This window comes from Chanodichthys erythropterus, chromosome 17 (genome assembly GCF_024489055.1).
Source record: "Chanodichthys erythropterus isolate Z2021 chromosome 17, ASM2448905v1, whole genome shotgun sequence".
In the NCBI taxonomy this organism is placed as follows: domain Eukaryota; kingdom Metazoa; phylum Chordata; class Actinopteri; order Cypriniformes; family Xenocyprididae; genus Chanodichthys; species Chanodichthys erythropterus.
Genome location: NC_090237.1, coordinates 23,257,181 through 23,273,068, shown reverse-complemented (window position 1 = coordinate 23,273,068; position 15,888 = coordinate 23,257,181). Strand labels below are relative to the sequence as shown.

The 15,888-nt window shown below is 46.7% G+C and overlaps 1 protein-coding gene across 1 annotated transcript; it reads left to right on the top strand.

Moving 5' to 3' along the window:
• Nucleotides 1–2,650: 2,650 nt before the first annotated feature.
• LOC137004997 (olfactory receptor 1E16-like) lies at nt 2,651–3,604 on the top strand. The gene has a single exon (XM_067365738.1). The coding sequence runs from the start codon at nt 2,651–2,653 to the stop codon at nt 3,602–3,604; it is 954 nt and encodes a 317-aa protein (XP_067221839.1).
• Nucleotides 3,605–15,888: the final 12,284 nt, after the last annotated feature.

Here is a 15,888-nt window from a genome sequence, read left to right as displayed (position 1 = left end):
CGGCGCCATCCACGCTTCTAGCCCTGCCGGCGCCATCCACGCTTCTAGCCCTGCCGGCGCCATCCACGCTTCTAGCCCTGCCGGCGCCAGCCACGCTTCTAGCCCTGCCGGCGCCAGCCACGCTTCCAGCCCTGCCGGCGCCACTCAAACTCCTCGCGCTGCCAACGCTACTCAGGAGTCTTGCCCTGACGGCTTCACCGACACGCCTGACCCTGCCGCCGCCACCCGAACTCCTTGCCCACGAACCTGCGACGGGCCCCGCTGAAATCCCCAAGAACTTTTTGGGGGGGGGCAGTATACCTAGGGGTGGGGAGTTTGTGGGTGGGAACCCTGCACGGCCGCGGTCATCAGCGGTCCCTGAACTGCCCAGACCACCTGACCCGCCGTGGTCGCCAGAGACTCTTGACCTGCCATGGCTGCCCAAGCCACCTGAACTGCCGTGGCCGCCCGAGCCACCTGACCTGCCGTGGCCGCCCGAGCCACCTGACCTGCCGTGGCCGCCCTTGCCACCTGACCTGCCGTGGCCGCCTGAGCCACCTGACCTGCCGTGGCCGCCTGAGCCACCTGACCTAGTGTGGCTGCCCGTAGCACCTGACCCGCCATGGTGGTCGAGTTCCTGGAACCTGCATTGGGGACCCTGTTCATGTCCGCATACCAGTCCCCAATGCACCCACCCCCCCTCCCTAGCTGTTCCATTTACGTCGCGAGGACGCGCCTTCCGGGAGGGGGCGTTATGTCACGATCACCATCTGTTCCTGTCATGTTCCTGTCACATCCCGGACTACATTTCCCATGATCCTCCATTGCTCATCACCTGCACTTACTTCACAATCACTCCACACTAATCACCACACCCAGCTGCAGCTCATTATCAGGACTATAAAGGACTTTCACTCACACCACCTCACCGCGAAGTCTTGATTTCCTTGTGTGTCATTTCTGAGCGTTTATTCCCTGTCTGTTCTGCCTGTTACCGTTTGGACTGTTACCCTGTTTATCCCTGTCTGCCGCCTGCCTCGACCTCTTGCTTGTATACCGACCTGTGAGTGATATCTGCCTGTCCTGATCATTGCCTGTTCCTTGACCACGATTCTGCCTGTTCCTTGCTGTTCCTGTTCGCTCCTGATTGACCCTGCCTGTACGACCACTCTCACTTGTAAATAAATGCTGCACTTGGATCTCCTGCCTGAGTCTCCATTCGTAACAGAACTGCAGTTGCTGTCACATAGACTTAACATTAAATATATTCATGAGTTACTGTAAAATAATATGCACTTATGAGAACACAAAGAGGAATTGTGTGCCCAGTGAACCAAAGGTCTATCAAAACTAGGGTTGCCACCCGTCCCGTGAAATACGGAATTGTCCCGTGTTTACAGTCAAAATGATGCGATTCCCGTATCAAATCAATACGGGACGCGATTTGTCCCGTATTGTAAAATATTATTTTATATGCAGCATTTTTTTATATGCGATATAATGCAGCATCCCATGCAAATCACCCCAGCCGCATTGTGTGAAGACACATCCTGATTCTGCCCCTGATTGGGTAATACTCGCTGCCATCATGGTTTGATTGGTTTGTTTCAGGTTCACAGGCCGTGAATCACGGCCAATCAGAGTCAGAGGAGGGCGGGACGCCGCCTCGCCGGTTCTCTCCTGAGGCAGATAGTGTAATGTTTTATTTTTTTATCACCTCAAGTTTTTGATTGATAACGTTAGATTTCATATGCTGCCTATTAAGAAATAATGTTAATAATCTATATTAATCATGTTATGGTAGGATTTGTTAGGTTAAGTTGTACAGTCAGACACATAAGCAGTACTTTAATAAGAGATAAGAGATATATATTTAATACATATTTAATCAAAATATAGTACCTATGTGATAAATAAACAACTATTTCTTATACTTAACCAATTTAAATAATTGCATCATTCAATACTATAGAATTAACAATAGACAATATAGAAATGGAATGAATAAATAAATACATAAATAAATGTACTTACCAATAATAAAAATGTTGTTAAGTATTTTACTTAAATAAGAAATGTTTGCAGATATTATGTCATTTACAGTTATTTAGGTGTGGTTTCACTGTTAGGATGGTGTTACTGCAAACAATGACAAATATTTAAGCCAAAATCTTTGTTCACAACAAATGACAATTTACAATTTGTTTAATTTATAATTACTAAATTATGGATCTATTTTTCTGTATTGAAGGTGGCAACCCTAATCAAAACTAAAGCTGTGGCCAGAACATTTACTTCAATATACAGTACAAGTATTACATCATTGTGTTGTCTGAAAGCTCTCAAGAGACGAATAAGTAGATATATTTGGACTCGATGATGCAGGTGTCTAAGGATCTTTGCGACATGAGAGAATAAGGACAAGCATTTATAATGGACTAATATAATTCAAAGCAGCTCACAAGTGTACAGACGCTGTCATTGTTTGCTCTGGCTCTAATACTTTAAGATTATTTAGACAAGTCTGTGATTCAAATATTATTACATAATATAATTTCAACATTTGAAAATAGATATTAAAAGTGTGAGATTAGTAAAGTCCATATTTTGGTTATTTCTTCATAGTAATTTATATTTTCAGCCTGTGCAAAACAACAAATGCTAAAATGCCATGAGTTTATCCCAGAATATCTCGATTGTTCATCCAGAACACTTTTTCATCACTGGGCTTACAGATTCATCGTACAGCACTTATTTCTATATATTCTTATTTATCATATATTTTATTTCTATAATTGGGAACTCAATAGTCATTCTCATTATAGCTCTTCACCGGAGCCTGCACAGTCCAATGTACATTGGTGTGTTTAACTTGGCCTTGGCTGATATTGGTGAAACTAATGCACTGATCCCTAACATAATGAAGATTTTTTTTTTTGACTCCAAGTACATCTCATATAATGCTTGTTTGGCAAGCATGTTTTTTGTGAACTTCTTTATTACTGTGCAGACTTACACTCTTGTTGTTCTGGCATTTGATCGTTTCATTGCAATCTGTTTGCCACTAAGATATAATGCCATAGTGAATAATAAGTTCATGGCTATAGTGTTTTCAGTAATATGGGCATTTAACACCTTTATGAACACAATTTCAACATCTCTGATAACCAGACTTTCATTCTGTAAATCCATTGTGTTAGAGAGTTGGTATTGTGACTATGGAAGATTGATGAGGATACCATGCAATGACAGTAGCATTAATATTTTCATGGCATATGTCATTCAAGCTTTTTTCCTTGTAGCACCACCGTTCTTTATAGTCCTGTCATATCTGGGCATTTTTATTGCTTTATGTAAAATTACATCTTGGGAAGGACGTTTTAAAGCACTGAAGACCTGTGTTTCTCACCTTTTGGTAGTTGGATCATTCTTTCTTCCCATATTATGCAACATGATTGCTGCACCTTCTATCAATGCCAGGATCATCAGCGGATCTCTTTCATTTGCTCTTCCACCAATGCTAAATCCCATCATTTATGTTTTAAACACAGCTAAAATCAAAGACTTAATCCGAAAAGTGTTTAACAACAGATCTGCACCAATTAGAGCAAACATTTCAAAATGACTGTAATGATCGTCTTTGTGTTCTTCAATCTCTATGGATTAAATTATCTAAAATTACAACTATATGTATTAATAATGTGAAAATAAAAGTGTACAAGCAGATAATAAATTCAGTGTGCTTAATGTAGAGTGGACACATTAGACGTGTGTTGGTTATCAGCAGTGAAATGTATTTTTTTATTTATGAATGAATCCATCTGATTTCAAGTGTTTGTTGTGTCTTGTTGTTCTTAGTTACTGACCCAAAGACAAAACAAATTGAAAAGGCAAAATATTTAAGCAAGCAATTTGAATTATTTTATTGTTAAAATTTCTGTCAGGAATAACAATAATACCAAAGTGCAGGTTTGATAAAGATAATGTTTTAATAACAGTTAATGAATACAATGAACAACAGCAAAAACATTGCAAAGATGATGGTAATAAAAACAGAAGAGGCAGATGTGGACAGCAATGCTTCAATGTTCAGTATATACTATAATCATTAAAGAAACAGGCTTGCATGCACAAACTGTTGCAGGGAGAAGGCCAGTGAAGGAATAATGCAGATTGTCTGTGTACAGACACCCGTGGCACAATAAGGAGACTTTTACATCTTAATAATACAGTGATAAAGTACTTACAAGTCATTTGCAAACTATTTATAGTTAATTTATAGTAGTCTATTCATGGTAATATATTAATAGGCTGTATACTAATAGTGAGTTCTTAACCCTTGTGCTGTGTTGAAAACCCTATAACACTTGTGGTGTTCCCAGTCAAAAATGACCAGCCTACAAAAAATTGCTTATAAATCTCTCATTATGCAATATTAGCACTGTTACGACCCATAGCTCAAGGGAAACAACAAAACAAGGGACACACACAAAACCAAAGGTTAAGGCTCAAAGAAACACTACAGAAAAACTAACATAAAATAATAAAAGCAGAAACAAATAGCAATAACAATAACAATGTCTCTGAAATGGTCAGTAATATCAGTGTGTAATGAAGGCTGCATGGCTGAATATAGTGTTGAAGTGTAAATGTGAAAATAATTAAAAATACAAAGCAAACACCAAGTCCAAAACCCGAGTCCTCAGTTGACTCAGTTGAAGGGCTCTTTTAAAGGAGCGTCTAACCCAGGACTGGTGTCTCCAAATGACAGTCATTTGAAGTAATTCACAAATTGAACTGTGTTTCTTAAAACAGACATTAGGGGTCGTCACAATCACCAAATGATTCAATCTTTTTTTCAACTTGTTTCCTTTCATTTAGGACTGGTTTTGTATTTCTTTTTGCATCTGATTAATCATAGGCCTCATTTATCTGAAATTATGCACCTAATTTAAGTAAAACAAAAAAACAAAAAACACAATATTTATGAATTTCACTATTAAAAAAAAAAAAAAAAAATCCACAATATTAAGCAATCGAGAAAAACTGTAAAACACCAACTGACCAACAAAGAAACTAATGATTGTGTAATCCTTAGAACTCAACTTTGGATGGCTGCTAGAGGGCATGCTGTGGGTCTGCACAGGATCTGTTTATACTGACAATATACATAGACCAGTCATCATGTGGAAATAACAGATCCAATCCTAAAATCCAGAAAGAAAATAAATAAAAATGTACTTTCAATTCAATTAAATTCAATTCAAATTTATTTGTATAGCGCTTTTCACGATACATATCATTTCAAAGCAGCTTTACAGAAAATGGATGTCAACATTACAATTTAAAGAATGTAGTTAGCAAATAATATATTTTAGGTAATTACAATCACTGTTAGCAGTTTAACTGAAGGTAGAAGTAATGAGCTCCTGGAAAATGAATTACATTAACAATAAATTAGGATATAGAGATTGTGCAATGTGAATGTTGATCTAGATGATTGCGTCTTCTGAAGTCCTCGCAGGAGCTGGCACCGTCTCTTCACAGGTGATGGTCATCATACTTTATCAGAATAGACTTGTGTTTCTACTGCCCTAATCTTTGATTTTGTTTTTCAATCCCAAAGCAGGAAGCCTGCTGAAGAAGACAAAGAGGACTAAGACAACACATGTCCTTACATGCAAACACTCACCCTATACATTTGCATACATATTTTTTTGTATGTTTGTTTTTTTCATGTGTAATTTTAATATTTGCTTTTGTATGTTTTAAACACTCAACAAGCGGTTTACAAGTATTACTCAACAAGTATTACATCACTGTGTTGTCTGAAAGCTCTCAGGAGACGAATCAGTAGATATATTTGGATTAAATGACGCAGATGTCCAATGATCTTTGTGACATGAGAGAATAAGGACAAGCATTCATAACAGACTTATTTAATTTAAAGCAGCCCACAAGTTGTCATTGTTTGCTCTGACTCTAAAACGTTTAGATTATTTAGACAAGTCTGTGATTCAAATATTATTGTTATGATCACCGTCTGTTCCTGTCAGTTCCCGGACTACATTACTCATAATCCTCTCTGCCAATCACCTGCACTCACTCCATCAATCACTATCACTAATCACCACACCCAGCTGCAATACATTAACAGGACTATAAAGGACTCACACTCACACCACCAGTTTGCGAAGTCTTGATTACCATTGTGTCATTTCCGAGCGTTTCTATCCTGTCTGCCTGCTTGTTATCGTTCCTGCCTGTTTCTTGTTTTTGACCCGTCGCTGCCTGTCCTGATCATTGCCTGTCCCTTGACTACGACTCTGCCTGTTCCTCACTGTTCCAGTTTGTTCCTGTTTTGACCCTGCCTGTACGACCACTCTTACTTCTAATAAATGCTGCATTTGGATCCCCTGCCTGTGAGTCCCATTCGTTACAGAAGACTTCGCCACTACCAAGATCCAGCAGCTACCGTGAGTGTTCCTGTCTCAACAAATATGAACCCATCTGCCAAGTTAATAGGTCTCCGTCAAGGGGACAGATCCATTGAGAACTATGTCATGGACTTTATTGAACTGGCACCGTTAACCTGTTTTAATGAGGAGTGCCTAATGATATTTTTTCGCGGTGGACTATCTGACCCGCTCAGTGCTGTCATGCCGCTACACGATCCAAACGGGACGTTGGAACAGTATATTGAACAGGCTTTACTACTGAGCGGATCTCCCTTTACTGTGGGTGTCGCAGAAGAACGCAACTCCATGCTTAATCACGTAATGGCCGCCGCATCAAAGAACACTCACAAAATGGCGGCCACCATCACAACAACACCAGTCTATGCCCCAGCTGATCTCCCAGAGCAACGTCACGTCTCCGCTGATCGCCCAGAGCAACGTCACGTCGCCGCTGATCGCCCAGAGTCACGTCACGTTGCCGCTGATCGCCCAGAGTCACGTCACGTCTCCGCTGATCGCCCAGAGTCATGTCTCTGCTGATCGCCCAGAGCCACGTCATGTTTCTGGATCCGTCCAAGGGCGCAGAGGATTACGTTCCAGTGTGGCTGATCTTCCTCTGACTACAGTCCGAGCAGCTGGCATCCCCAAGTCCTCGCCGGCCACTTCGCTCTCAAACCAGTCGGCCGCTTCGCTCTCAAGCCTGGTGGCCGCTTCGCACTCAAGCCCGGCGGTCGCTTCGCACTCAGGCCAACCGGCCGCTTCACTCTCAAGCCAGCCGGACACTTCGCTCTCAAGCCAGCCGGACGCTTCGCTCTCAAGCCTGCCGGACGCTTCGCTCTCAAGCCTGCCGGACGCTTCGCTCTCAAGCCTGCCGGACGCTTCGCTCTCAAGCTCGCCGGACGCAACGCTCTCAAGCTCGCCTGTTGCAACGCACCTAAGCGCCCTGGACGCGATGGACAAGATGGCTGCTTTGCCAGTGCCTACGGGCAAGATGGCCGCCCCTTCGGTGCTCACGGAGGTAGGGGGCGTTCCAGCCATTGAGTCCGCTCCAGAACCCGCTTCAGCCAGTGAGTTTGCTCCAGAGACCGCTCCAGTCAGTGAACCATTGCCTCACTCTCGGAGGAAGAGGAGGAGGAGGAAGAAGGCGTCCTCCTCTCCTCAAGATGCTGACGCCGTTCAAGAGGCCGCTGTGGGCCTGGAGACCACTCCAGAGGTCTCTCCTGCTCCGCCCAAGCGTCATGCTCTACCAGCACCGCCTAAGCGTCTTGCCCTGCCGGCGCCTACTGAGCTCCTCGCCCTGCCGGCGCCACCCGAGCTTCCAGCCCTGCCAGCGCCATCCACGCTTCCAGCCCTGCCAGCGCCGCTCAAACTCCTTGCGCTGCCAGCGCCATTCAGGCGTCTTGCCCTGCCGGCTTCACCCACACGTCTGGCCCTGCCGGCGCCACCCGAACTCCTTGCCCACGAACCTGCGACGGGCCCCGCTGAAATCCCCAAGAACATGAGATGTTCCCTTTCAAAAGGGAACTTGCATTGCATCCTAGAATGCTAATGGGGAACGAAATACCCACGCCGCTATGCTGAGGGGAGTGCATGCCAAAGAACTAGGACCCTCAGGAACCTAGCTCAACCCAGAGGATCGCTTTCAAGGTGACCCAAGGAGGGCCAACTACTTGGTAGCAAATCTAACTCCAGCAGAGATAGCCACTAGAGGTATGCAGGCTTGGAATACTCATTTGCATTGCCATAACGAGCCGTGTACTCAGCATATCGCTTTCTACCCTTAAAGCAAGGGGAGTACAAAACTGTGCGACAGGGCTGACGAGGAGGCCTCAGTCAGGGCCTATTGCTCTAGCATAACACGGCCACAGGCCAGAGGCTAATGCTTGAGCTTTAAGGGAGCGTACTCAACTCGATACACTCAACCTGAGCATCACTGGTGTTGGGCACATATGGGGCAATAAAGTGTGCTAACCCGAGAAAGGCTCAAAGGTAAAAACCTGAGCAAAAACTCAAGGAGCTTTTGGTGGAGAGATGCTCCAAGCTCAAACTACACAAAGCTAATACCAAAGCTCTAGAGCGGAGACTTCAGCATAGTGCTTTCCACTCTCTAAACAAGAGGAAATCTAACAACGCTCAAGGACAACCACAGGGGAGGCTTTCAACGAAAGTCTGCAACACCTGGCTATTTATTTGTGCTTAACACCACCAGGGAACTGAAGCTCAGCATATCGCTTATACTCTAATATCAAGAGGAGTTTCAGCTCAACATAGATACATTGAGGAGGCTTAAGGCCTGCCACTCGCATTAATAGACTAATGCAGAAGGAGGGTCCCGGCCGGGGACGACTCTCACAAAGAGAGGAGGCGTACTAGGATCACTAGCTGCTAGTCTTAAGCTGGAGAGGCTCTCCTAGGAGTAGCACTGCACTCCTACTGCATGCTAGGAGGCAGAAAGCTACAGCTGAACCACCTCCAAAAAGATGTATTCCTGAGTACAAGCCTAGGCCGGATATTGGGGCAGCCCAAAAGAAGGGCTGGCATACACGCACTCATGAACTTCCTGGAGCTCAATAAAGTAAAGACTTCAGCCTAACAACTCTAAAGAAAGGAGGCAGGCTCACACAACACTCAGGGGAACTGAACACCTGGAGCTCAATGAAGCGGTGGCTTCAAAAAAATGACTCTCCAGGTGAGAGAAAACGTCTCGGGTTACAGATGTAACCCCTGTTCCCTGAGTAAGGGAACGAGACGCTACGTTGAATGACGTGATGGGAACCATCTGCATTTTGTGTTGGTGAAGCACCTCTGTATCCAACCAATGAGAAAACGTGACGTCACCCGCCTAAAGCATACCCAGAACAAAGAACGCTAGCTTCTGGAATATGTCTGAAGCAAGACGCTCACAGGTATGCCGGGGGTACGGCAACGTGACATAGCGTCTCGTTCCCTTACTCAGGGAACAGGGGTGACATCTGTAACCCGAGATGTTCCCTTTCGTGGGAACTATCGACGCTACGTCGAATGACGTGATGGGAACGCTAACCCAACTACGCCGTATCACCAAGTACCTGTCTGTTATCTTGTAGACAGAACTGAGGACCACGGAGAGGAGCCTACGTCCAGGTTGTAAAACCAATAAATGTGTGCTGGGATGACCATCCAGCAGAACCACATATATCATTAATAAATACTCCTGAGATTAAGGCCTTTGAGGCTGCCATACCCCTAGTCGAGTGAACACGGACAGCTAATGGAGATGGCTGTCCGGCCCCCTCATAAGCAAGTGAGATAGCCTCGACCACCCACTTGCTCATTCTCTGCTTAGATGCTGGACCTCCTTTCTAATGAGACCCATAAAACACAAAAACAATTGATCTGTTTTGCTCCACAGGGCAGCTCTGTGGACATATGCATCTAAAGCATATGTGAGTTTCTCCTGATCCGAAGTTGTAAATGGAGGAAGATGGAAGGCCTGAAGTACGATGGAACCTGGGACGTTGGTGGGGACCTCAGGCATATAGCCTGGTCTGTGGACATATGCATCTAAAGCATATGTGAGTTTCTCCTGATCCGAAGTTGTAAATGGAGGAAGATGGAAGGCCTGAAGTACGATGGAACCTGGGACGTTGGTGGGGACCTTAGGCATATAGCCTGGTCTAGTGTGCAGGAACGCTTTGACCATTCCAGGTGCGAATTCCAAACACAAAGAAGCAGCTGAAAGTGCTTGAAGATCTCCTATTCTTTTAAGAGATGAAATAGCCAGTAGAAATATGGTCTTTAAGGGTGAGGAATTTCTCTGAAACTTCCTCTAGTGGTTCGAAGGGAGCCTCGGCTAACCCTTCTAATACCATGGCCAAGTCCCAGGCTGGAGTCCTTGTACGTACTGAAGGCCTCAGCCTCAGAGTACCACGAAGGAAGCGTATAAAAAAGAGGGTCTCGACATACCGAGGAATCCCCCAGAGGAGTATGGCCAAAATGGCCACACACACTTCCTCGTGGAGGGAGCTCTGGAGTGGAGTATGGTCTCCTCAACCTCAGTTGGGAGAGCAGCATCTATGAGCCTGGCCCCCTCAGAGGCCAGCCCACAGTCACCATAGTTCTGGGCGTGGATGAATTATCATGCCGCCTGCTTGAGACAGGAGGTCCTGCCTGAGAGGAAGCTCCATCAGGGAGCCATCTAGAAGTGACACTAGGTCTAAGAACCATATTTTGGTTGGCCAGTACAGGGCTATCAATATTAGACTGACCACTTCCTGGCATACTTTCTCCAGAAGTCCCGGGAGCAGAGCGAATGGGGAAATGCATACAGACGCAGCCTCGGCCACGTCTGTACCATGGCATCCAGACCCAGTGGTGCTGAATGAGATAGGGAGAACCACAGTGGACACTGGGTTGATTCCCCTGAAGCAAATAGGTTGATTTCAGCTTGACCAAAGTTTTACAAAGTGTGCTCCACACCTCAGTGTGGAGACTCCATTCCCCGGGCCTCGGCCCCTGCCTTGACAGGGTGTCTGCTCCCACATTTTAATGCCCTCAGGTCTGGGAGGAAGTATTTTACTGCAAGAAATACCGCCATCATTTCCAGCCGATTTAAGTGCCAGGAACTGATGGTCCTCCCAGAGACCCTGAACTGAGCGACCACTCATGATCGCCGCCCAGCCCATGAGGGAAGCATCCGTCTTAAGCATTATGCGATGACGAGAAGTCCCCAACATGGGTTCTGGGACACGAACCAAGGCTTTTTCCACATGACCAGAGCACGAAGGCATCGCCGCGTGACTTTTGATCTTGCGAAAAGGATTTCCCCTCGGAGAAAACCCCTTGGTCCTGAGCCACCACTGTAAGAGTCTCATGTGCAAAAGGCCAAAAGTTATCACGTTGGATGCAGCTGCCATAAGACCCAACAGTCTCTGAAACTGTTTTACAGTGAGTGACTGGTCATAAGAGACCACCGTTGTGTTGTCCTTACGGACCAACACGTGGTGGCCCCTCAGGTCTGGGAGGAAGTGTTTCAGTTCTAGAGACACCGCCATCATCTCCAGCCGATTTATGTGCCAGGAGATCTGATGGTCCTCCCATAGACCCTGAGCCGAGCGACCACTCATGAACAACATCTCGATGTTGAACTGCCAACTGTTCTGTTTGAGCTAATATCAACCAATCGTCGATATATTTCAGCACGCGGATGCCCTGGAGTCTCAATGGAGCCAGCGCTGCATCCACGCACTTTCTGAACATGCGGGGTGATAATGATAGGCTGAAAGGAAGAACCCTGTATTGGTAAGCTTTGTCCCCGAAAGCAAACCTGAGGAACTTCCTGTGAGAAGGATGGATGAATACATGAAAGTAAGCATCTTTCAGGTCTATCACAACAAACCAGTCCTCGGACCTGATCTGTGGGATAACCCTCCATCCTTCTTTGGAACAAAGAAGTATAGGTTGTAAAACCCTGACAGTTTGCTGGGAGGAGAACCCCTTCTATAGCTCCTTTTTGCAAGAGCGTCATAACATCCTGTTCCATTACCAGAGACTGCTTGGGGGCCACCACTGTGGGAAGGACCCCATTAAACTTTCTATTGTGAGCAGCACCCATTTTGAAATATTTGGGAGAAGTTTCCATTCTGCCTTATTTACAAATGGAACCAGTCTCTCGAGACTGGCCTCTGGTGTTTTTTGAGCACTTGACTCAGCGGCCTGAAGCGGCGAACCAGCAAGGAACAGCCGAATCAAGTGATGACCGGCCCTCCTCGGAGGATCGGTGGAGACCGCTGCGCCCTGAAGCACACTGGGTGGCAGGGTTACCAGAACGGCCCCCTGAGGGCACCAAAGAGGGATGGGTACCAAGTATTTTAATACCCAACCCTCTCTGGAGGGGGCTGCCCTCCAATGTCCCGCGCCACTGGCATTAGGACCTCTTCGAAGCCTTCTTGGTTATAATTACAGTACGCTGATCTGTGTTACCCCACAAAGACTTCGGCTGTGTCGCCTGTCCCTGTCCCCAAGCTTTCTGCGGGGGACCAAGGGTGGCGACACTTTCTTTGAAATTCCTCAGAATTTAATGTATTCAATATTTCATTTAATCCTCAAATTAAATGCAGCCAGTTCTTATATAAATATATATATTTTTGAACTGACTGAATATATTTAGAATGCAAAAAAGAATTATAGCTCGTAAAAATTCGCAAGGTATTTTAGGGAAATAGAGAAAGGGAAACTCGTGTGTATCGCCACTCGCTTTGTAGTGTAGCACAGGGGGAAAATCAAACTGCTGTTCACGATTGATTTGTTATAAACGTGTGAATTACACGTTTTCTATTTCAAACACGATATGTGTGTGACTGTGAAGTGGCGATCCTCAGATCGATATCACAATATGCACCTCCTCAGAGCTGGACATGTTAATATATCGGTGCCTCAACCAGGGGAAGAAACCGCAGAGCGTTTCTGGCAGGTGAAGGCAGAGAAAGGGCGGCGCCTGTCTCTAACCCCTCTGTCAGATCCATTTGTGAACCCCACGAACGGAGCCGCCGCCCTGCCTCAGCAGAAGCGGGACCCGATCCGCGGGGAACACTGGAGCACAGTGTCCTGAGAGTGAGTTTTTACAGTGCACACAGACGGCTCCCTCGAGAGCTGCCAGGGCATACTCACTCCCACTTCACTGCTGTTTCTCGCCATAATACGTGTCTTTTTTATATATAAATATATGGATTGGTGAGAGATACTCTTGTCCTCAGACGAAGAGATCGTGTTTTTTTATATGTGATAAGACAAACAACACCAAATAAGACACACAAGATACAGAGAGCGCTTGCTGAAGACAACAGAAGCTAGCGTTCCCTTTTGTGGGAATTATCGACGCTACGTCAATGACGTGATGGGAACCCTCTGCATTTTGTGTTCGTGAAGCACCACCAACCAATGAGAAGATGTGACGTCAGAGGCGGGTGAACTAGGAAACTATAAAAAAAGTCACCAGGAAACTATAAAGCATACCCAGAAACAGAGAACGCCAGCTTCTATTGTCTTCAGCAAGCGCTATCTGTATCTTGTCTGTCTTATTTACTGTTGTTTGTCCCTGCACACTGCACACACTGATCTCTTCGTCTGAGGACAAGAGTTTCACAAGCACAAAATAAGACAAAAAATATATATAAATGGCGGAAAAGCAGCAAAAATGTACAAAGTGTGTTCCTCCCTGTCCGCGCTTCATTACGGACAGGGATACATACGATATGTGTGTAAAATGCCTGGGAGTTGAGCACGCACAGGCAGCTCTCGAGGGAGCTGTCTGTGTACACTGCGAGAGGCTCACTCTCAGAGTGCTGCGTTCACGCCGTGCGCTCTTTGAGGAGGGCGCCGCGGCGAGTGTTCCCCGCGGGTCCGGTCCCGCTGCTGCTGAGGCACAGCGAAGGCTGTGCTCGTGGGGTTCACAAATGGATTTAGCAGAGAGGGGAGAGACGGGTCCTGCCCTATCGCTCCCCTTACCTGCTGAACCCAGTGTCTCTCCTCTGGTGGCGGAAGCACGCGCTGCGGTTTCTTCCCCCAGGAGAGAGACACCGGCACTCAACATATCTTCGCCCGAGGAGGTTGATGTGGATGGTGCCGAAGAAGGAGATGAGGGACTGCCATCCTCATCTCCAGCGCACGAGGAGCTTTTGGAGGTAGTGACCAGGTCAGTTGAAAAGTTAAGCATAGACTGGCCCGTAGAAAAAAGTGAAAATCAACCTAAAAGCAAACTTGATGAAAGATTTCTTCCAGCGCGGTCACTACCCCAGCGCCGGGGTCTGCCGTTCTTTCCCGACCTCCACACCGAGGTGTCGAAGTCGTGGAAGAGACCAGTACAATACTGTGTTTACAGCCCCCAAACGTCATTATACAGTAACATCATGGGGCTGAAACACCACGGCTATGGGGCGATGCCTCGGGTGGAAGAGACGCTCGCGAGCTATCTCTCTCCCGACGTTGCCCACTAAGCCATTAAAAACAACCTCCAGCTTAGTGGGCAAGGCTTATTCGGCGGCAGGTCAAGCGGCTGCATGCCTGCATACAATGTCTATCTTGCAGGCATACCAAGCCGACCTGCTGGGGGAAATAGATGAGAGCGGGATAGCATCATTTGAAGCCATACATGAACTCAGAAAGGCGACAGATCTAGCTCTCCTGGCCGGAGAGGCATCTATGGCTTAATTTATCCGATATAAAAGAAAAGGATAAAAACGTCCTGATCGACGCGCCGCTGTCTCCTGGTGGCCTGTTCGGCGATGAGTGACATCTGTCGTCGACAGGTTCCAGGAGACACGCAAACAGTCAGTGGCATTTCAAAAGCTTCTCCCCCGTCGCTCTCATCCCCCCGAGACTGCTGGGCAGGAGCGGTCTCGGCCGATAGCAAGCTCTTCGGCGCACAGGGCGCAGCAGAAAGCCAGTGTGGCCACCCGGGCTCCCCCGCAGAAAGCTTGGGGACCGGGGCGGTCAGCACAGGCGAAGCCTTTCGGGGGTAGGGCGGATCTGAGGACCGTCATTATCTTCCAAGAAAAGGTCCTGACGCCAGTCATTTGGGACCTTTGAGGGCAGTCCCCTCCGGGGTAATTCAATTATCATCTCTGGCGCCCGTTCTACCCCGGTGCCCTCAGGGGGCCGTCCTGCCAACCCTGCCACCCAGTGTGCATCAGGGCGCAGCGGTCTCCACCGATCCTCCGAGGGGGATCGGTCAGCGCTCGATTCGTTTGTCTGCCGGTGCGCCGCGTCAGATGAACGAGCCAAGTGCTCAAAAAACACCAGAGACCAGTCTCGAGAGACTGGTTCCCTTAGTAGAATATATGGAAGAATGGAAACGTCTCCCGAACATTTCAAAATGGGTGCTGCTCATGATACAACAGGGTTACAGAACTCAGTTCGGTTCTCGACCGCCCAAGTTCAGTGGGGTTCTCCACACAGTGGTAGCCCCAGAGCAGTCTCTGGTGATGGAACAAGAAGTTACGACGCTTTTGCAAAAAGGAGCTATAGAGAGGGTTCCTCCTCCCAGAAAAATGTCAGGCTTTTACAGCCGCTACTTCATTGTTCCAAAGAAGGATGGAGGGTTGCGTCCGATCATAGATTTACGTGTTAAATCGATCTGTAAAAAAGTTTTAGTTCAAAATGCTCACACTCAAACAGATTATCCCACAGATCAGGTCCAAGGACTGGTTTGTGGCAATAGATCTGAAAGACGCTTATTTCCATGTATCCATCCATCCTTCTCACAGGAAGTTCCTCAGGTTCCCTTTCAGGGGCGAAGCTTACCAATACAGGGTCCTTCCTTTCGACCTATCTCTATCACCCCGCACGTTCACGAAGTGCGTGGATGCAGCGCTGGCTCCGCTGAGACTCCAGGGCATCCGCGTACTGAACTATATAGACGATTGGTTGATACTAGCTCAAACAGAACGACTAGCAGTTAAACATTGAGATGTTG